The 24165-nt window shown below is 36.6% G+C and overlaps 1 protein-coding gene across 3 annotated transcripts in view; it reads right to left on the reverse strand.

Moving 5' to 3' along the window:
* Window positions 1-1922: 1922 nt before the first annotated feature.
* The window catches only part of HSPA14 (heat shock protein family A (Hsp70) member 14), a 36625-nt gene continuing 14382 nt past the window's right edge, over window positions 1923-24165 (reverse strand). Inside the window, exons 9-15 of one of the 3 annotated variants that reach the window (XM_036281197.1) lie at window positions 23394-23549; window positions 20714-20816; window positions 10776-10988; window positions 9777-9950; window positions 8222-8292; window positions 4730-4796; window positions 1923-2104 (exon numbers count right to left, since the gene is read on the reverse strand). In XM_036281197.1, the coding sequence (XP_036137090.1) occupies window positions 2066-2104; window positions 4730-4796; window positions 8222-8292; window positions 9777-9950; window positions 10776-10988; window positions 20714-20816; window positions 23394-23549 (823 nt within the window). In that variant the 3' untranslated portion in view covers window positions 1923-2065. Of the gene's footprint in view, window positions 2105-4586; window positions 4797-8221; window positions 8293-9776; window positions 9951-10775; window positions 10989-20713; window positions 20817-23393; window positions 23550-24165 lie in introns of those variants that run through there. The other 2 variants (XM_036281198.1, XR_004961973.1) reach the window with 2 other exon arrangements.

Raw genomic sequence — 24165 nt, forward strand, 5'->3', positions numbered from 1 at the left:
GGTAATAATGTCAAGTTTTATATATATATTATATTATATTATATTAATTATATATAATATACACACACACACACACACACACATTTAAACTGGATGTGCATGAAAAGATTATCAAGATGTCCACCCAAAAGATCTTAACAATTGTTACCCTGGGTGGTACAATATAGGATGTTTTATATTTTTAAAAAAATATATTTTTTATTGATTTTTAGAGAGAAACATTGATGTGAAAGCAAAATATCCATCAGCTGCCTCCTGCATGCATCCTACTGGGAATCAAACCTGAAACCTGGGCATGTGCCCAAACTGGGAATTGAACCAGCAACTTTTTGGTGCATGCAACCATGCCCAACCAACTGAGTCACACCAACCAGGGCTATATTTTCTTCTTTTAGTTTTACTTTTATAATTAACATGTAATGAGAAGACTGTTAAAGCTATTTTCACCTTGGAAAAAAAAAACACTCGAAAATTAAATCTTACACAAATTCAAAACAAAGAAACTTGTCATTTGAGGATACAAGAAAATTTGAGAGTGTATTTCATTAGGCAATAAATAGAGCAACTTAAAAATGCTTTTATATATATATTTTTTATTGATTTTAGAGAGAGGGAGAGAGAAACACTGATTGCCTCCTTTTGTGCCCTGACTGGGGATTGAACTTGCCACCTTTCGGCGTGAAGCGATGCTCCAACTGAGCCACACAGGCCAGGGCAGCAATAGAGCATTTTAAAAAAATATATTTTTATTGATTTTTTTTTTTTTTTTTAATCCTCACCCGAGGATATTTTTCCATTTTTTGTACAGATAGAATGGGAGGGATAGAGAGGAAGGGAGAGAGAGTGAGAAACATCGACGTGAAGGGACACATCAAGTGGCTGCCACCCGCACGACCAACCAGGGTCGGGGACCAACTGCAACCGAAGTACGTGCCCTTAGCGGGAACCGAACCCGGGTCTCTCCGGACCGGACCGCAGGCGGACGCTCTAACCGCTGAGCCAAACTGGCCAGGGCTATTGATTTTTTTTAAAGAGAGAGGAAGGGGGAGATAAAAACATTGATGTGAGAACACATTCATCAGCTACCTCCTGCATGTTCCCTACTGGGGATCAAGCCTGCAACCAGGGTATGTGCCCTGACCAGGAATCGAACCAGGACCCCTGTCCATATGATGATGCTAAATACACTGCAGCTGGGCCAATAGAACACTTTTTTAAAAAAAATTTTTTTTCTTTATTGATTTTCTTTCTTTCCTTCTTCTTCTTCTTCTTCTTCTTCTTCTTCTTCTTCTTCTTCTTCTTCTTCTTCTTATTATTATTATTATTATTATTATTATTATACTATCCTCACCCGAGGACATTTTTCCATTTTTTGTTCAGATAGAGTGGGAGGGAAAGAGAGGAAGAGAGAGAGAAACATCGACATGAAAGGGACACACTGAGTGGTTGCCACCTGCACGACCCATCTGGGGATGGGGACAAACTGCAATCAAAGTACGTGCCCTTAGCGGGAACCAAACCCGGGTCTCTGAACCGCAGGCTGATGTTCTAACCGCTGAGCCAAACCAGCCAGGGCTCTTCATTGATTTTAGAGAGAATGGAAGGGAGAGGGAGAGAGAGATAGAAACATCGATAAGAGAGAACATCGACTGGCCGCCTCCTGCATGCTCCACACTGGGGATCGGGCCCACAGCCTGTGCATGTGCCCTGACCAGGAATCGAACCTGTGACCTCTTGATGCATGGGTCGATACTCCATCACTGAGCCACATCGGCTGGGTCAATAGAGCACTTTTGATGACAATTTCAAATTTGATATGTTTAGGGAAAAAAAAATCATATAAATCTGACCAATAAAGTCAGAAGCAGTGGTATTTCTTTCCTTTCTGTGTTTCTAAACAAACTATAAATTATGCAAAAGATGTACTTACTGGCCATTTTCCCATAGGACACAAAGATGACACTGTCATTTTTTTCTTCTTCTTCCGTGTAATTTACTGACTTGACAGATATTTACTGAACACCTATGTTCTGGTATCATTCTGGGTGCTGGGACACAGTGGTCACTAAGACTGAGAGTCTCTGCTCTCACAGTGCTTAATAATCTAATGGAGGAAGCAGTCAAATAAGTAAATTACTACATGGATATGGAAGAAATTCTTGAATAAACCCTTATGATATTTTATTCTACAAGTTTCAATAATCTACTTCAGGGGGTGACAAACTTCTTGTAAAGGTCTAGACAGTAAGTACTTTAAGGCTTGTGGTCCACAGTCTCTGTTGCAACTACTCACTCTGCCATTACAGTGTGAAAATAGCCACACACAATACATATACAATTCAGTGTGGCTTTGTTCTAATAAAATTTTGTTTACAAAACTAGGTGTGGGGTGGAACTGACACATTAGCCATGATTTGCCAACCCCTGATCTAGTTAAGAGCTGACAATAACTTTGAAGTAAAATCTTAACACACTTTCCCAAAGCATTTAGACTTAGTAGTTCAACTATCTGAGTTGGTATTTTCTGAAAACAATGACTTATACATATGTTTATTTTATTTAAAAGTCTTTATAACTTTGGAAAAAATCCTAAGATATAACTAAGTAGTCAGCCTCATCAAAAGGCTGCTTCTTTGTGAACTTAGAATCATATCTGAATTCTCTTTGTGCTTCTGTCAATAATTTGATACAGAATAATCATAAAAAATTTTACTTTTGGTTTCTGTATCTTTAGAAATAGAAGATTACTGCCACCTTATCTCCATGAAAACTAACTATAATAATAAAGCACATCCACAAAGTTTGCACTGGTAAAAAAACAAACAAACAGCAGTTTTTTAATTTTACCACTAAGTAAAGATACTTCTTCTTTTCAAGTCTGCTGGGAACCAAAGAGAGAAATAAATGGAAAATCCTTTGTAATAAGATCTAGAGTCTGATATGTGCTACTCATCTTGCACCTTTCCCTTCAATAATAGCAGATTACTTGTGTTGTTTTATTCAGAGAATAAGCTTTTTCATTAGTAACTCACTGAGGATCTCAATGCTCTAGTAAATGTTTTCTGATAAATAGAGTGTGGCTAGCCTTCTCTTCAAAATGAAAAAATCTTTTTATTTCAAAAGAAAACCATGATTGCCTGTAAGAGGAAAAATCAAACTAAATAAAATTATAAAAAGAAAAAGTATGCCCTGGCCGGTTTGGCTCAGCGGTTGGAGTGTCAGCCTGTGGGCAAGAGAGTCCTGGGTTCAGGTCCCGCTAGGGGCATGTACCAAAAAAAAAAAAAAAAGTAAAAGCACCTCCCCTACATTTCCCTTTAAAAAAGGGTTTACTGCCCAGCCGCTGTGGCTCTGTGGTTGAGCATCGACCCATGCACCAAGAGGTTGCTGGTTCGATTCCCCGTTGGGGCACATGCCCAGGTTGTGGGCCCGATCCCCAGTGGAGGGCATGCAGGAGGCACCCAATAGATGTTCTGTCATCGACGTTTCTCTTTCTCTCTCCCTCTCCCTTCTTCTCTCTCTGAAATCAATAAGGAGAAAAAGAGTTTACTGTTTGGCCTTTTAGACATTTTTCTATACACCATTGATGAATTTGAGTTTTTCTTTTAAGCAAAAATGGTATCCTACTTTGCATATGGTTCTAAAAATTTTTTTTTCACTTAATACCAAAGGCTTTTCAATTGTTCTCTTAATCATCTAATAAGAATAGAAGATTTCTTGTCCTGGCTGGGTGGCTCGGTTGGAGCATTGTCTCATACACAAAAAGGTTGCTGGTTTGCTTTCCAGTCAGGACACATTACCCAGGTTTCGGGTTTGATCCCGATTGGGCACATGTGAGAGGCATCGAGTGATGTTTCTCTCTTACATCGATCTTTCTCTCTCTCTCAATATAAATAAAAACATATCCATGGGGGAAGATTAAAAATAATAGCCCTGGCCAGTTTGGCTCAGCCGTTAGAGCGTCGGCCTGCGGTCCGGAGAGACCCGGGTTCGGTTCCCGCTAAGGGCACGTACTTCGGTTGCAGTTTGTCCCCGGCCCTGGTTGGTCGTGCGGGTGGCAGCCACTCGATGTGTTCCTTCACGTCGATGTTTCTCACTCTCTCTCCCTCCCACTCTATCTGTACAAAAAATGGAAAAAGATCCTCGGGTGAGGATAAAAAAAATAAAATAAAAATAAAAATAATAATAATAACCCGGCCAGTGGACTGAGCGTCATCCCATGGACTGAGAGGTCCAAGTTCAATTCCTGGTCAAGGCACATGCCCGGGTTGCAGGCTCAATCCCCAGTAGGGGGCATGCAAGAGGCAGCCTATTAGTGTTTCTCACATCAATGTTTCTATCTCTCTTCTTCTCTCTAAAAAATCAATAAAAACATATTTAAAAAAATAACAATAAAAAATAGAAGACTTCCTGAAATCAGAAGTTATAGAAACAAAATAATTTTAAGAACACAATGTTAAATTCCCAGTAAAATGTCTTTCCATTCGCTCAATGTAACTCTAACTAGTTTCATGATAGAAAAAGTTTCTTATATTTCCCACTACTGATTTATCTTAAATGGAAAACAAAAAAGGTTGCAACATTTATCAATATATTATAGTTTAATACAAACAGATTACACAGTTCATCCAAAAGTATTTTAATATAAACATCACTTATAAACAAAACCAAATAATGTTGATATTTTAGTTCTAAAAAAATTCATGGTTTTTCTAAAATGCTACGATGCCACCTCAATAGTGATTGCTTCACATTTTCCAGTCTCTTGATCTGTGCATGTCACATGTAAAGATCCATCCCTAAATGAACAAAAAAGATAATACTTCATAAGCTCATTTTATACAAATAGAAAATCCTTAAGAAATTACTTGAGGACTTTGCATAAATGAGATAACTTTAATTTTTGAAAGAAGAGTATTAAAATAAACAAGTTTAGTGTCTTTAAATGTAGTATCTTTTGCTATAATTAGGTAGTTAAAAATTTTCTCCTAGCATGCTTTCCTTTGGAAGGAGCTCACCTACACCTTTCCCTTCTCCCTTTCCTTCCCCCACAGGTGTGTACCTCCTAAACTCTAAGGGACCCCATGAGACTTCTTGCAACCAGGGGAGCAGTGGGCAGTGACAGCTCGTCTTAGACTAATCCCCTGAACCTGTCTCCAAGGACCCCTTTCTCTGACTTCCCAGTGAGTCAATGCAGCCCACCCTAGGCTCTCCTGTTGCTTCTTCTATGCTAAGCCCTTTCTTGATTCACTATCACAACATACTCTCAATCACCCCCAATCCTCCAAAAAAATTCCTCCTAGACCACTGAGACCCAAGCTATATTCCCTGAAAACCCACAATGATAAAGATCTTAAGTTCAAGACTTTATTCAAGCTCAAGATGCATCGTGCCGTTTTCAAGTCCAGGTCAAGACAAATGTACCCTAATAAATTCAATATTCTTGCTAAGTATAGTTTATAAAATTAATTGTCCCGAATGTTAATTTCAAAATGATTTACTTGCAAGACATAGTTTTATGGATGAATTGTTGTTAGGGAAGTGGTAATAAATGGATTTAATTAGTAATTTATTTCCTAGAGATTTTCTGTAGCAATATTGAAATAAAATTATCCTTTCAGGATAATATAAATTATGTAAACCTTAGAAAATTATATTTAAAAATGAATGAAGATTATATATCCCAACTTGCATAAACCAGTTTTTTGGTTGACTATACCCAAAATAATTAAAGAGTTCATAAAGACTTCCGGTCAAGATGGCAGGTAGGTAAACGCGGTATCGTTATCGTCCCACAACCACATCAAAGTTACAACTAAACTACAGAACAACCATTATTCAAAACTGCCTGAAATTGAGCTGAATGGAAGTCCTACAACTATGGAATTAAAGCAGCAGTCACAAGACTGGTAGGAGGGGCAGAGGTGGAGGGGCTGGTCCCACACCCACGTGTGGCGGATAAAAATCAGGAGGACACCTTGGCTGGGAAGGTCCTCCCTGAGGACTGAGGGGTCCTTGCCCCATAACAGGCACCCCGCTCAGGGTTCCAGTGCCAGGAAGAGAAGTCCCCATAACTTCTGGCTGGAAAAACCAGCAGGAACTGAGGCTCAGGGAGGCTGAGGCGGCTGGAGCCCAGGCAGCTCCTTTTAAAGGGCCCACGCACAGACGTATCAGACTCGCTCCCTCTAAGCTTGGAGGGGAGGCAGCTCGAGGGGTGCCAGAGCTATACAGGGAAGAACTGAGCTGTTTGGCATTGGAGCTAGGGCTGGTAAGGGGGCTTTCTCCGGGACAAAAGTGCTGTCAGAGACCTTTGTTCCTTTGGTGAGCCCTTCCCGGGGGCAGCAGACAGCTGCCATATCTGGGACTCCAGCAACCTGGCTCACACTGGTTGCCCGGCCCTGGTGATTCCCTGAGGCCCCGCCCCACCCAACTTTCAGGCTCACCCAAGCTGTTGCCAGTTGCTTAACCATAGGATTGGCCTGTCTTGGATCCTGCTTCAGGTTTTTCCTAAATTCTTTCAAACAAGCAGCATCTGGTCTCAGATAGCCCCATACTACTCGTTAAGTAATACACAGAAACAAACCCAGAGAGGCAGCCAAAATGAGGAGACAAAGAAACAGGTCCCAAATGAAAGAACAGAATAAAACTCCAGGAAAAGAACTAAGCAAAATGGAGATAAGCAACCTAACAAATGCTGAGTTCAAAATACTGCTTATAAGGACGCTCAGTGAACTTAGTGAGGGCCTCAAGAGCATTAAGAAGGACCAGTCAGAAATGACAGATGTACAGTAAGAAACGAAGGAGGACTAACTGAAATAAAGAATAATTTACACAGATTCAATAGTAGAGTACGTAAAGCCAAGAAGCAAACCATCGATTTGGAATACAAGGAAGCAAAAAACACCCAATCAGAACAGCAAATAGAAAAAAGAATCCAAAAAAATGAGGATAGTGTAAAGAGCCTCTGGGACAACTTCAAGCGTGCCAACATTCGCATCTTGGGGGTGCCAGAAGGAGAAGAGAGAGAACAAGAAATCGAAAACCTATTTGAAACAATAATGGCAGAAAAATTCCCTAACTTGGTGAAGGAAACAGACATATAAGTCCAGGAAGCACAGAGAGTCCCCAAACAAGATGAACCCCAAGAGGCCCACACCAAGACACATCATCATCAAAATGCAAAAGGTTCAAGACAAAGACAGAATCTTAAAAGCAGCAAGAGAAAAGCAGTTAGTTACCTACAAGGGCGTTCCCCATAAGATTGTCAGCTGATTTCTCTAAAGAAACTTTGCAGGCCAGAAGGGAGTGGCAAGAAATATTCAGAGTGATGAAAAGCAAGAACCTACACCCAAGATTACTCTATTCTGCAAAGCTGTCATTTAGAATCAATGGCCATATAAAGAGTTTCCCAGACAAAAAAGTTAAAGGAGTTCATCACCATCAAACCGTTATAAATTATATGAAATGATAAAGCATCTTTTTGAAAAAAAATATATAAATGAACAAACAAAATGGCAATGAATACATATCTATCGACAATGGAATCTACAAACAAAATGAACATGCAGAACAGAAACATTCTCATAGATAAAGAGAACATTATGTTGGGTGCCAGATGGAAGGGGGCTTGGGGGAATGGGTAACAAAGGTGAAGGGATTAAGAAGAACAAATTGGTTGCTAGACTGACAAACCTCAAAAAGAAGGGGATTAGGTGGTGGGAAGAAATAAACCAAAGAACTTATATGCATAACCAATGGACACAGACAGCAGTGTGGAAAAAGGCAGGAGGAGGGTGGGTGTGGGAAGGAGGGGGGGGGTCAATGGGGGAAAAATGAGGACCATCTGTAATATATTCAACAATGAACATAAAAAAAGAAAAAAACAAGAAGAAGAAAAAAAAATAGTTCATAAAAAATTTAGAATGCAGCCCTGGCCAGTTTGGCTCAGCAATTGGAGCGTTGGCCTGTGGACCAGAGTCCCAGGTTGGGTTCCCGCTAAGGGCACCTACCAAAAAAAATTTTTGAATGGAAATGACCTGAGATGTACTTTTCTTTGTAAAATATAGTAATTCTACAGGACAAAAAATGTAAATCACTAATAAAATATAAGTTTTTACTAACTGATTTTCCCAGAATGACAATGGGTAAAGAATCAATAAACTAACAAAAACGTTCAAGTCTCAAAGTGAATTTTCTTAACATCAGAAGTAGTTTAATTTTGTACCTTTTCATAGTAAGAACAGCTAATATGTCATGTAGTCCATTTTCTTTTTTATTTAAATCCTGGAGTATAACCTGTTTATGCAAAAATAACACAGAGATGATTCAGTACTTTGACATAATAATAAACAGACACATCGATTAATTCAGTGGACTAAATCCTTACTTATTATTGAAACAAAACTTTAAAAATAGGGCAGTGTTCAATTCTCCTACCAGTTATAAAAACTCAGCTTTCTTAACCATGAAATGAAATGTTTCCTCTAGGAGGGCACAGAAGATAACTAGTATGTTTGTCCCTCTTAAACATCCTAGATTAAAATGATTGTTTCTATGAAGTATTGTTTGTCTCAGAAAATAAAGACGGCTTTTCTTTGTGGTAAATAAGTCATACCAGAACATATAAATTATATTTTGGTGAGCCTTCTCTAAATACTTTTAAAAATTCAAATGTTTTTAATATACTCAGAAAACCTATTTAAAAGAAACCTGTGGCAAATTCTTTTGTACAACTAAGATTACATTTGTAAGTTAGAGATACTAGTGAATTTACTATAAAATTCCTCTGTTTCCTAAAGAAAGGTAGACTAACACATCAAGTTTGGAAGTAACTTTTCGGATTTTGACATTATTAAATCTTCTGACCTAAGGCAAGGCACTAAGTATCTTGCTTTACTCATTTATAAAAGGAGTAGGTTAGAACAGATGGGTTCTCTAAAAGATTCTCTCTCCAAATTCAGTGTATGTGACTAACTCTTCACTTCTGGCATCTGTATATAGGCTATATAGAAGATAAATATATCTGCCACATAGGATATACTAGTGATAGTAGCTGCAGACTCTCAGAGTAGTATGTCAAGAGCAAAGGTAGTAATGTATGACAGAGAAGCTAAGGGAATACCAAGACTGCCACCCGAGGTTAGAAATCTGGTACAAAGGCCCTGGCCAGTTTGGCTCAGCAGAGTGTAGGCCTGTGGACCAAAGAGTCACAGGTTTGATTCTGGTCAAGGGCACGTACCTCGGTTGCAGTTTGGCCCCCAGCCCTGGTAGGGGTCATGCAGGAGACAACCAGTCGATGTGTCTCTTTCGCATCGATGTTTCTCTGTCTCTCTCCCTTCCTCCCTCCCACTCTGACAATAAAAGAAAAAATGTCCTCAGGAGAGGACTTAAAAAAAAAAAAATGCACATAACAATGTCTATCTCACAGCATTTTGAGAGTACATTTGTAAAGTGCCTACTATAGCACCTGGCATTCAGCAAACAAAAAATGTCATTTTCCCTGCCACATACCTTATCACCAAGGAGGGTCAAGAACTCAAAGAGAAAAAGAATAAATACAAACTGTATTTTTTTTTTTTATTCTCCTGTAACTCTTTCAAATAAAAATTTCCCATTTCTTCTTTCTTACAGAAACAAATAAGTAGAAGTAATCCATTTATAAAAATGTATTAAATGTTTTATACACATTTTTTATTAACTGATACTAAACTGAGTCTAATCCAGAAAGAAAACCTAAACAGTTTCATGTGACTAATTCATAATCCAATTTATGTATTCACCTGTGCAAACTTGTTTTCCTCTTTTGCAGAGCTTTTCCCCTCAGACTCATAGAGTTCAAGGCATACTGAAGATATACTTCCCGGGGCTTGTAATGTGTGTTGTCTTCGAGCTGGCAAAGGTGTCCCTGATGGAAACAGTACTGTGAAACTGTTGGCTCCTGATTCATCAACTCCCTAATAAGTAGGAAAATAATATGCGTATCTGTTGAGATATGTATTGCTACAATTATAAAAAGTATAATAATCCTTGCTGATAATTGTTGCAAATTACAGATAGACAAGAGAATAATAATGATCCTTAATCCCAACCCACTTTAAAATTAGAAATTTATTATTAAAATTAGTTAAAAAATTAATTTGTTAGATAAATACCAACTTAAAGAAAATACAGCCCTGGCCAGTGTGGCTCAGTTGATTGGAGTGTTGTCCCATTCATTGAAGGGCTGCAGGTTCTATTCCCAGTCAGGGCACATACTTAGGTTTCAAGTTTGATCCCCCGTTGGGGTGTGTACGAGGCAACTGATTGATGTATCTCTCTCACAGTGATGTTTCTCACTCTCTCTCTCCCTCTCTAAAATCAATTTAAAAAAAGAATATATAAAACTCATTAAAAGTAAAACTATAAATATAAATTTAAAATTTTTACCAGTATACACAGTTTTATTGTAAAAACATGGTGTTCATGAAAACATATGGCATCAAATTTATACCACTTTTACGGAAAAGAAAAGCTAGCCCTGGCCGGTTTGGTTCAGAGGTTAGAGTGTTGGCCCCAGGACCAATGAGTCACAGGTTCGATTCCTGGTCAAGGGCACGTACCTTAGTTGTGGTTTGTCCCCGGCCCTGGCCGGGGTCGTATGGGAGGCAACCAGTCAATGTGTCCCTCTCACATCGATGTTTCTCTCTTTCTCCCTTTTTCTCCCACTCTATCTGAAGATGAATAGAAAAATATTCTCAGGTGAGGATTAAAAGAAGAAAGAAAAGAAAAGCTAAACGTACCTTAACTAAAATATCTTTGGCTGAACACTCTATCTTAAGAGAGTCTTCCACTAAAAGGTTTTCCTTCCCAATAAGAATTCCTGCTTCTATAGCTGCACCAATAGGGATAACTTCATCGGGAGGGATAGAATTTAGAAGTTCAACAGCTGGGAAAAGATCTTTAATCAGTTGCTGTAGCCTTGGAATTCGAGAAGACCCTCCACAAAGGACAACCTAAAAAATAAAAATAATTCTCAGTTTTTTACTTATAGAACACTGTTTGTTTTCCTCAAAATTAAGTGTTAGAGGCTGACCCATCTTTATCACATGTAATGGTAAAATATAAGAAACCATATTTTAGCATTATTTTATGTTATACTTACCATATAAACAGTATAACATAAAATAATGCAAAAATCTATATCATTGTCTCTGAAAAACTTCATATAGAATTGCTCCTCTATAAGCTTGTCCCCTAAATCACCTGGCTCTGATAGCCAATAGGCTTGCATTCACAAGTCCCACAGGACTGCAGCAAACGAAGAAACACTTTAAATCAGGGAAGGAGCATCTCATACCCCAAGGCTATACACCTGGTTCAGCCTCAGAGGGAGCAGGCAAAAAGACTCACCTCCCAGTTTACCCTGGAAGGGGTTTGACAGCACTTTCACAGCTGCTGCCTGAGGGCCTGGCTTCTAATCTAGCTGCACCAAGGTGCTGACTGCAATCCCCATCTTTGGGATGGTCTTGACACACCCTCAACTATCAAGAGCCAGTGAGAACAAACAGCAGCTTAGACAAACACAAGGGTTCTACACAAGACCAGTGCGTCAAGACTGGAAAAGATGGCAGTTCTCTGTAATGCATAAAAATCAACACAGAGAATCAAGAAAAATAAAGATATAGGAGAATATGTTCCAAACAAAATAACAAGATATATCTCTAGAAATGGATCTTAATGAAACAAAGATAAGTGATTTACTTGATAGAGTTCAAAATAACAGTAATAAAGATGTCCACTGAAGTCAGGAGAGTAATGCATGAACAAAGTGAGAATTTCAGCAATGAGATAGAAAATATAAAGGAACACCAAATAGAAATCATAGAGCTGAAGATAATATTTGAATTGAAAAATTCAACAGAGGGGTTCAACAATACACTAGATCAAGCAAAAGAAAAGATCAGTAAGTTCATGGTAACCACAAACCAAAAACCTGTGTAGATACCAAAAGATAAAGAAATCAAAACACATCACTACAGAAAAAATCATCAAATCACAAAAGAAGAGGGCAAGAAAGAAAAAAAGAAACTAAAAAACAGGCAGAAAACAATGAACAAAATGGCAACAGTAAGTTTATACCTATTAAAAATTACTTTAAATTATTTCTATACATTAACAATGAATTAAGGGAAAGAGAAATTAAGAATACAATCCCATTTACAATAGCATCTAAAAGAATAAAATACTTAGAAATAAATTTAACTAAGAAGGTGAAAGATCTATATACTAAAAACTAGAAGACAATGGTAAAAAATTAAGACACAGATAAATGGAAAGATAGTCCATGTTTATGGATTAGAAGAATTTATACTGTTAAAATGTCCACATTACCCAAAGTGATCTACAGATTCAATGCAATCTCTATCAAAATTCCAATGGTCATTATTCACAGGGATAGAAAATACAACCCGAAAATGCATATGGAACCACAAAAGACCCCAAATAGCCTAAGCAATCTTGAAAAAGAACAAAGCTGGAGGCATCACACTTCCTGATTTCAAACTAATATTATAAGCTATAGTAATCAAAACAGCATGGTATTGGCATAAACATAGACAGACAGATCAATGCAACAGAAATAGAGTGCCAAGAAATAAACGCATGTATATATGGTCCATCATCAACAAAGGAGCCAGGAATAACAAATTATGCTGGGAAAACTGGACAACCACATGCAAAAGAATGAAACTGTATCACTATCTTACACAAACACAAAACAGGCTAAAATGGATTAAAGACTTGAATGTAAGACACCATAAAACTCCTAGGAGAAAACACAGGGGTAAGCTCTTTGACATCAGTCTTGGCAATGACTTTTTGGATTTCACACCCAAAGCAAAAATCAATAAGTAGGAGTACATCAAACTACAAAGCTTTCTGCACAGCAAAGGAAATCATAACAAAATGAAAAAGCCACCTGTGTAATGGGAGAAAATATTTGCAAACCACATATCTGAAAAAGGGTTAATATCCAAAATATACAAGAAACATAAACTCAAGAGTAAACCCCTCCCAAGAAAAATTTTAAAATGGGCAAAAGGTCTGAATAAAGATTTTCAGAACACATACAAGTGGCCAGCAAGTACATGAAAAGGTGTTCAATATCACTAATCATCAAGCAGATGCAAATTAAAACTTCGTACCTGTTAGGATGCCTGTTAATTAAAAAAGATGAGATAATGCCCTGGCTGGTTTGGCTCAGTGGTTAGTGTGTCAGCTCACAAACCAATGAGACCTGGGTTCGATTCTGGCCAAGGGCATGTACCTCTGTTTCGGTTTATCCCTGGCCCTGGTCGGGGTCGTGTGGGAAGCAACCAATGTTTCTCTTTCAAGTTAATGTTTCTCTCTGTCTCTCTCTCTCCCTCTTACTCTATCTGAAGGTAAATGAAAAAATATCGAGTGAAGATTAAAAAAAAACAGATGAGATAATTAATGTTAATAGAGAAAAGGGTACCCTTGTACATTACTAAAAATGTAAACAAGTACAGTCACTAAAAAAAGGATGAAAATTCCTCAATAATTTAAAAACAGAATTACCATATGATCCAGCAATCCCACTTCTGGATATATAGCCAAAGGAAACAAAATCACTATCTCAAAGAGGTGTTTTACTCTCATGTTTACTGCAGCATTATTCAGTATGAAAATATCCTAAGTGTCTGTTGATGGGTGAATGGATTAAGAAAATCTGGTATAACCCTGGCCGGTTTGGCTCAGCGGTTTGTGCACTGATTGGCCTGTGAACCAAAAGAGTCATGGGTTCAATTCCAGTCAAGGGCATGTACCTTGGTTGCGGTTTGGTCCCTGGCCCTGGTCGAGGTAATCAATCGATGTGCCACCCCCATCTGAAGAGGCAATCAATCGATGTGCCCCCCCCCCATCTGAAGATAAATGAAAAAATATCCTCGGGTGAGGATTAAAAAAAAAGAAAATTTGGTATATATATATACACAATGCAGTATTATGTGACATAAGTCAGACAGAGAAAGACAAATACTGCATGGTATCATTTATATGTGAAATCTAAAAAAAAAAAAAAGTCAAACTCATAGGCACAGATAGTAGAACAGTGACTGGGGCTAGGGAATGGAAGTATAGGAAGAGGTTGGTAAAAGTGTATAAACTTTCAGTTATAAGATGAATGAGATCTGAGGATCTAATGTGTAACATGATGACTATAGTTGACAAGACTGTATTGTACAATTGAGATTTGCTAAGAGAAGAGAACTTTTCAACTTTCCCAAAGGTAAATACATGGAAAGGATAGATATGTTAATTAACTGGATGATAGGAATCCTTTCACAACGTATATATATATTAAATCTCATGCACATTTTAAATACCTTATAATTTTATTTGTCACTTATACCTCAATTAAGCTGAATAAAATAAAATTGCTCTTTAAAAATACTTTAATTTCCCCATTAATTCATATATTTGACAATTATAACTCCATAGGCATTCTTTTTTTTTTATCCTCACCCGAGGACATTTTCCATTTTTTGTTCAGATAGAGTGGGAGGGAGAGAGAGGAAGAAAGAAACATCGATGTGAAAGGGACACATCGAGTGGCTGCTACCCACACGACCCAACCAGGGCTGGGGACAAACTGCAACCGAGGTACGTGCCCTTAGCAGGAACTGAACCCAGGTCTCTCTGGACTGCGGGCCGATGCTCTAACCGCCGAGCCAAACTGGCCAGGGCTCCATAGGTATTCTTGACAGTGAATAAATAGGTAGCCCAAGAAGGAAAACCAATAATCAGTTGGAAAAGAGGATCAAATGATGAAAACTAAGCCTCTTTAACATTAGGTGTGAAATGACAAGGATTAGGTGTGAAATGACAAGGGATATCATATTGATCTCAGGTCAGGGTATGAGGAACAGGAGCTGAGGGATTCAAAGAAAAAAAAGAAAAGCATTTTTGCCTTGGCAAAGTTCCCGAAAAGGTCTGTTTTGAAGTTTGGTAAGAAAAAGTCCTCTCTAAAAGCTTGCGATCCAACACATAATATACCTTGAGTATAAAAATGTAGAATATGTCTTAAAATTTTTCATAATTGACATAAAAAAGCTTTATTAATAAGCAATAAGTGGTACTATACAAAAAACCCACAAAAACTCTGAAATCTTAGCTTTTAGTATTTTCATTTAAAAGGGTAAAAAAAGGCCCGGCCAGTGTGACTCAGTGGTTGAGCGTCGACGCATGCACTAAGAGGTCGCCAGTTCGATTCCCAGTCAGGGCACATGCCCAGGTTGTGGGCATGATCCCCAGTGGGGGGCATGCAGGAGGCGGCCAATCGATGTTCTCTCTCATCAATGTTTCTCTCTCTCTCTAAAATCAATAAAAAAATAAATAAAAGGGTAAAAAAAGCCCTGGCCAGTTTGGCTCAGTGGTAGAGCATCTGCCCATGGACCAGGGTCCTGTGGGAGACAACCAATTGATGTGTCTCTCTCATGTCGATGTTTCGCTCTTTTCTCTCTCTCCCTCCCTCCCACTCTATCGAAATATAAACATGGAAAAAAGTATCCTTGGGTGAGGATTGAAAAATAAAAATAATAAAAAAATAAAAATAAAATAAAATAAAATGGTAAAAATGTACAAATAATGTGTTACTATTAATGCTGATAATGACCAGCAAGTTTTAAATAAACTCTTTAAGCATCTACTCTGTAATTATAAGATTTTTTTTGAAAACTTACATTTTAATAGAAAATACATATCTCAAACATAAATAACGATTTTAAGGGCTTTTCAACTACAATTTTCACAGTACTTTAATAAAATGAACCACTATTTAAAAAAATCAAACCATCTTAACAACTTGGGTATTTAAAAACATGAATCTAAACAATAAAAATAAAAAATATTACAGATTATTCAGAAAATAAAATCTATCAAAGCTTGTGGAATAAAACCAAAGCTATTCATAAGTAACACTGTAGTTAATTTTTTATTAGGGGAAAAAAAATAAATGAGTTAGCATTCAATATAAGATTTTAGAAGAATAATCAAAGTGTCCTGGAAAGGCTGAAAAAAATACAAAGAAAAGCAGAACATAGCCAATTAGAAAAGAGAAAAAACACAACTTGAAACAAAAAAAAAATCTAAGAAAGTTTTTTGGGAGTGGTAGTGGCAGAAGTTGGAGCAAATAATAAAACAATTAGCTGTCAATCCTAGGGAAGGAAAAAAACAGAAAAACTAAAAAAGAAAAGGGGGGAGAAACTGGCCCATTTAAATTTAAACAACTTCTTTATACTTTTACATTTTAGTATCAAAAGATACATAATATTAAAAATTATAAGACCAGCCCTGGCCGGTTTGGCTCAGCGGTTAGAGTATTGGCCTGTGGTCCAGAGAGACCCATGTTTGGTTCCCGCTAAGGGCATGTACCTCAGTTGCAGTTTGTACCCGGCCCTGGTTGGGTTGTGCGGGTGGCAACCATTCGATGTGTCCCTTTCACATCGATGTTTCTCTCTCTTTCTCTCCCTCCCACTCTATCTTAATAAAAAAAAAAAAGGAAAAATGTCCTCAGGTGAGGATTAAAAAAAAAGTTATAAGATCATTACGCAAAGTTGTATGCTAAATATTGAAGAAATCATTATGTAATAGGTCTATCAAGTACTCAAAATCAAAACCGAAGCAATAAAGAAAACTTAGGAAAATTATAAAAACACTTCAGAAATTAGTTTCAGATAAAATCTGTTTATAGGTAAATTCTTTTTTTTTTTTTTTTTGGTAGGTGCCCCTAGTGGGAACTGAATCCGGTACTCTGGTCCGCAGGCCGACACTCCAACTGCTGAGCCAAACCGGCCAGGGCTATAGGTAAATTCTTTAGGAACAGAGAATATGCATGTATTATGTACTAATCTGGAATACCTAAAAAGATGAAAAGGTATTTAATTCATTTTAGAAGCACCTATAGCCCAGGAACAAAACTAAAAACACAACAAAAAAATAAAACCCTCTAGACCAGAGGTTACAAAGTAGCAACTTGCCAATTATATCAGGCAAGATCTGTTTTACCTCTGCAAAGTTTTTAAAGTTCTGTATTAATTACTAACATTTAAATAAAAAATTTTATTAACCATCCCTATTTGAGAGTCTCTTAATAAGTCAAAGGTCCCAAAAGCACTAGAGTGCATCTCTGAAAGGTAGTAACTGGCAGGTGTGCAGCAGCTGCCCCGTTTGGACTAGGACAGCTCCTGACTGTAAGGTGGCAGGTCCACCATGACCTGTTGTGGCCCTCATACCAGCTAGAGGGCATTTGCCATTTATAATCACACTTGTGCTCTTGCTTTTCTTACAGCAAGTTCAATGTGGAACTTTTAAAATTCTCTAAACCCATCTCTCAATCTAGAAGAAGAATGAAATAAAGATCAAGAGGAATCTGTGTTGCAAGAAAAGTAGTAGGGAACATACTTCTCTTTTGAAGAATGGACCGGTAGAGTGAACCAGCTGTCCTACATAGCTGCTAGCCAGCTTAATTGTGGTGTACTGCTTGAGGTATATGTGTATTTTTCTACGTGTGGAAAAGAAACCGGTCATCAGTAGAAATAACCCCAGCATCAGTGCATCAGGTATGATGATTCAAATGCTGTCTTTCTGATGACATTATATTACATATAAACACTACCAATACTTCTGTCCCTATAAAGAACTGATTTGCTCATTCCTAGAGATTTTTATGTAAGAACTTGAAGAATAATTCTAAAGCTTTCTGGAAAAAAAAAGTATGAATAAAGAGAATTTTTAAAAATTTCAGTGTTAATAATGAAGGTTTACACCTACTCAGAAAGTAAACTGGTTTTTTGTTGTTGTTGTTTTATGGTGAACAATTTGTTAATACATACTAAATCTTAAAATTTGGGAATTAACTCCCAAATTTAATTCTCAGGAAATCAAGGATGTTCACAAAGCCACAAAGACTGCTGTTTATAAAACCAAAATAACCTACATAACAAACATCAATAATTAGTTTTATAAATTATGGTACATCAATGCAATGAAATACTATGCATTATTAAAATTACAGTTGTAGAGCCTGGGAGCTTGGTTAAAATGGAGGGATTGAGTATATCAATTTATCTATGTGCCCTTCCATAAATCCACTAAACTGACAGTAAATGGATTTAAGAAGATACAAATGGAAGAGAGATCTTGAGTTTGAAATTTTAACACATTTTGCAAGCTGGAAAGGACAGTGGCAATCGCCTGAAGGCAGATGGTGTTTGAGATAACCAAAGAGAAAGCTGGTTTGCCGCATAGTGGTTGGGGACATTAATTGATCACCTATAACATGCCACACACACTATTTCATTTAGTCCTCATAACAATCCTGTAGAATAAGTTGTAATATTTATTTGTAAGTGTTATTTCCCTCCTAATAAAAAGAACAAGTAAGACTCAGGAAATAAGTAATTGCCCATTCTGGAACTATTAACACTGTGAGCCTTCTGATTCAGGTAGGTCTGTCTCCAAGTTCATTCAGTTCCTACCACCACCTTGCTACCATTATATACTCAAGTATTTTTCTTCTTAATCCAGCCCCAACCTCAAAACACCTAGCATGATGCCCGACATATTATAAATGTTAAAAAAAAAAAAAAACTTACTGAATTGCAAAAATAAATTTAAAAATCACTTTCATCATATAGCACACACCAAAACAGTTAAAATAAAAAACTTTCAAATTAAAAGAAAATATTAAATATTTGTTGTACATCTGAACAAAGATAAAATTTATAAACTTAGAAGCAGCTGAAGAAATCACAGTAATAGACCAATACATTTAAATAGATAAATAAATGAAACTTCTATATGTCAAATACCCTTTTTAATGGGACCAAAATTAAACAGTAAATTACATGCCTCAAAAGACGACTGCAGCAAATAACAGTTAGTATTCTGATTATATAAAGCACCTGCACAAATAAATGTTAAAATTATAAGTTAAATAATAAAATAGGCAAATAATATAAAATAAACATTTACACACAAGAAAATACAAAATTAAACATTAAAAATAATCCTTTAATAATCAATGAACTATCAAGTAAAAACCTATCTTTTTTCCAACTATTCAATGAAAAATTTTCTTTAGAAGATAAAACTCAGAGCCAGCAAGGTCAAATGTATATTCTTAGATAATACTGATAGGAGTGTTAGTTAATTCAACATAAAAAAGTAACTGAAAGTAAAAATAGTCTCAAGCTATTTAAACTCTTTGACACAAAAATTTTACATGGGAATCTATCCTCAGGAATAATCCTAAATATGATAAAAGCTGAGGTCCAAAGGTGGGCATCACTGTTCTGACAGAAGGGGAAACCCAATTCAGGTATCCAAAACAGAGTAATGAAATCATCTATCGAATCTATTTAAAATTGAGTTGATGCCCTGGCCAGTTTGGTTCAGCAGTTAGAGCATTGGCTTAGTGGTTAGAGCATCAGCCCTCGAACCAAAAGGTCACAGTTTGATTCCAGGTCCAGGTCAAGGGTACGTACCTGGGTTACAGAATTGATCCCTGCCCAGGTCAAGGTCATGCAGAAAGCAACCAATTGATGTCTCTCTTGAGCGCTTTCTCTCCGCGCCTCCCTCCCACTCTATCTAAAAAACAATGAAAAAATACTCTCAGGTGAGGATTGTCAACCACAAAACTGAGTTGATTAAAGACTACAGAAATATGGGGAAACAAATTGATTATAATATTAATTGAAGAAAATAAAATTCAGAATTATACATACAAATTAAATTAGAAAAATTCTAAAATAACATTAGTTGCCTTTTGGTATTTTCTAAATTTTCTTATAAATACTATTTTAATAACAAAAATAAAAATGTTTACATACTCTTTTTTTTTTATCCTCACCCGAGTACACTTTCCCATTTTTTGTTCAGATAGAGTGGGAGGGGTGGAGAGAGAGAGAGAGAGAAACATCCATGTGAAAGGGACACATCGAGTGGCCGCCACCCACACAATCCAACCAGGGCTGGGGACAAACTGCAACCGAGGTACGTTCCCTTAGTGGGAACCGAACCGGGTCTTTCTGGAACGCAGGCCGACGCTCTAACCACTGAGAAACTGGCCAGGGCTACATACATTTTAAATGAGTATAAATATTTTTTTGGGAAAAAGGAAAACATTAAAAATTTGAATGTAAAAATTAAAGTCTCAAAATATTTTCTTATTTCAGTAGAGAGGAGCAGTACGGTATACTGGTTATGGACAAACTCGGGAACTACAGAGTTAAATCCTGGCTTTACTACTAACCACACGCTCGCCAGGAAATTATTTACTTATTTGTACATGGTGCCTTCACTTATAAAATGGGAACAAATAGTAGCACCTACCTTATAGAGTTCATGAATATTCAATGAATTAATCCATGTAAAGCACTTAGAAATATTGTTTGACACATAGCAAACATTCAAATATGTCAATCATTGCTTATATATTAAAAAATATACTCAAAAGAAATTAGTGGGGTTTTTTTGGCTAGGAAACATATATATATATCACTAGAGTTATTAATCAACATATAGTCAATTTTCCTTACTAACACAAGCTAAGAAAAAATTTAAATTCATAAAAATATTCTTTCAGTACTAAGGGACTATTTCCTAAATTCCAAGTGTGAAATTACTCCTAAAATAAAGAAGAAAAACATAAAAGTATTACCTTGTTGATATCATCTGCTGTAAATCCACTTTGTTCTAAGAGTGCTCTGATTGCTTCTATACATTTATTAAAAAGTGGAGAACACAGAAGTTCAAATCTTGCTCTGTACACACACACACACACACACGAGCAAAACAAAGAAAAAGGATTATACAATTAAATACGACATCTTTTTTTATGAAGAGTAATGCCCAAACCTGATGTGACCATTCCCTTAAGAATAGATTTATGATCAAAACAGGATTATTTAGCATCTAGCAATGCAATATTATGGGGGGGGGGGAATCTAAATTATTCATCTACAAATGTATGAAGACATTTAAGATCAAATTCAAGTTGGAGATTCTTACCCATGGCCTACTTATAGGTTTTCCATAACCTGAAAATAAAAACTCAATGTATGGCAGTCCCAACAATACATCTATTGATCCAAATCACTATCATTTGGAAGTATTTGCTATTTTTATGTCTTAAAGTTTTAAAAATTATTTCTATGTATCTTTATAATCTGAGACTATATTGTACCTAAATTTAGCTCTTTGGCACTCTCTGAAAAACTTAAATGCTAGCATATACTTTTTTTTTTATCCTCACCTGAGGACATTTTTTTTATTTTATTTTATCTTTTTTAGTCCTCATCCGAGGACATTTTTTTTTCCATTTTTTTTTGTACAGAGTGGGAGGGAGAGAGAGGAAGAGAGAGAGAGAGAAACATCGATGTGAAAGGGACACATCGAGTGGCTGCCACCCGCACGACCAACCAGGGCCGGGGACAAACTGCAACCGAGGTACATGCCCTTAGCGGGAACCAAACCCGGGTCTCTCCGGACCGCAGGCAGATGCTCTAACCGCTGAGCCAAACCGGCCAGGGCACCTGAGGACATTTTTGCATTTATTTTCAGAGTGGGAGGGAGAGAGGAAGGAACAGAGAGAGAGAGAAACATCAATGTGAGAGAGACACATCGAGTGGTTGCCACCCACACAAACCCAACCGGAGCCAAGGACAAACTGCAACTGGCTCCTAGCGGGAACTGAACCCGGGACTCTCTGGTCCACGGGCCAATGCTCTAACCGCTGAGCCAAATCAGCCGGGACAGCTAGCATATAATTTTAAGAAAAATTTATATTCAGGAAAAATGTACTCCCTAATTTTATACTGAACTTCTTAGATGCAGATGACTACTTTTTAAATTTGTTTGTGCTATCTCTAGACTTAAAATATACCTTATGGTTGCAATCTTAGTAATAAAGGCAAAATTTCCTAACAGAAAATTAAAAATTTTATTTAATTCTCAGTAACTGATATTAATAAGCCAACATATAGTTGGAAAAACTTAGAAATTGAGTACTTGGAAAAATTTAGCACTAAGTTAGGAATTCTGGATATAGAAAAAAATACAAAGACACTCTGCCCACCTTTCTATTTTTTGGGTTGTAGATTGAAATCTCTCTTAAAAGATCTAGAGCAGTGCTGTGTGTCTAGTAGAATTTTCTGTGAGCACTTGCCTCATGAGACTGTTGAGTCCTGGAACTGTGGCTAGTGCTACTGAGAAATGGAATTTTTATATTTGTTTCTAATTAATTTAAATTTAAATGGCCGCAGGTGGTTAAGTGGCTATTATACTGGACAAGCAGATCCAGAGTCTTCAGAAAAGCCCAGGGAGAGTGAGGAAGGTGAACTACAATGGCCAGATGAAGAGAGAATTTAACCAAATATAGTCAGTGCAATACTAAAAATAATATAATGCTGTAATTCTGTAAGTTTTTACTATGTTTCCAAGTCACCTGTTAGGTTTTGGGGAGGTTTAAATAGTTTAACTATTGGTAGCTATTACTATTGTTAGTAATTTGCAATGTAAAATAGGGCGACATCTTCCCTTTGGACTTTCTAGGTAAAAGTAAAATCACTTGTAACCAATGTTTTAGATTATGTAAAAGATATGGATATTAAAAACAATTTTATGCATATTACACCTGTTTACTAAAAGTCATAAAAGCTATTAAAATTTTAAAATGTTGATGATAGATGACAGAGCAAACGAAACCAAGATAAATATAAATTTTCAGTATAGTATAATAATTAAAGAGTATGAACTTTGGGGTCAAGCTGGCTGGGTTTGAATCTCAGGTCCATCACTTACTAGCTGTGTAGCCTTGGTTAAGTAATAATACCTGTCTATGTTTCATCTTCCTCAGGGATAAAATAAGGACAATAACACTTATTTCTTTGAGTTGTAAGAATTTAATGAGTTGACAGAATACAGGCTACCACATAGTGTTAACCATTAAGTTATAGTAAATAACCATTGAAACATGTACAAGCCCCACATAAAATTTAAGCAACAAAGTATGGACATATAGGTGGGACTGCCATTTAGTGAGAAGTCTGAAAATCTCAAAATTAAATCTCCTCTCATCTTTCCTTAAAAGATCTATGATGCCTTTTCAGACACTGATGTTTTCAAATAACAAGCAATCACTACTGACGTAATTATTTTGAGAACAATTACTTATTCTGACAAAAAAAACTAGATCCCACAAGAAAAGACAGGAAAGCTCTCCTTTTATAGATGGTGAATAAATATCAAATGAACAAACAAAAAACCCAAAGTGAGAAAATCACACCTAGACATGAATGCACTTGACATTTTTACAAATGCTTTTTGAACTTCAATTTTACCTGGACACATTGCAGTCAAAATCTTGACCTTCATATAACGAGTCAAGGAAACAATTGGCACTGCCCAAGGTTGACAAAGAATGTTTTGCAATATCAGCACTGTTCATCAACTTCACCATGGCTCGGGCATTTCCTCTGATGTTATGTTTGAAGGATCTAAATTAAAAACATAGTCTCTGAAGTTTAAAAATTACTAGGTCATTTAGAATTTATTATAAATAAAACCTGGATAATTCCTACTAGGATAATGAGAAATTCATGAAGCCATATTAATACCAGATTTTATTATCTGGCTTCCAATCCTCCAAAATTTCTGTAATTAAGAGAAGAATCTCTTCAACAACAATCATAACCAATATCCTTAATACTCTGAATTGCTGCATTTTGTACCCTTAATTATAGGGTGAACTTTGAAGAAAGCAGAGTAGCTGTTATTTTGTTTGCAGATGAGACAAAGGGAGAGTGAAGGAGATTAATGTAACTGGGTCAAGTCTCATCTCTCTCTACAACTGCAGCATAATCATTGTTCAATGATATAAAATGATCTGTCCAGCATTAAAAGAAAACAAAAAACAACTAAAAGTGCTTCATCCAAGAAACTTGACATATACAAAATATGTAAAATTATAGTTCCTCTACCTCAAAGATGAATTAATTATTAACACTGCTCGATAGCAGTGATCAATGTATCATAACTGTTTCTAAACATGTATCATAACTGGAGTTGGGAGTAAAATTAACAATGCTCTACCTTGAGTTGGAACACCTTTAT

The sequence above is a fragment of the Molossus molossus genome, unplaced genomic scaffold (genome assembly GCF_014108415.1).
Source record: "Molossus molossus isolate mMolMol1 unplaced genomic scaffold, mMolMol1.p scaffold_m16_p_32, whole genome shotgun sequence".
NCBI classification, from domain to species: Eukaryota; Metazoa; Chordata; class Mammalia; order Chiroptera; family Molossidae; genus Molossus; species Molossus molossus.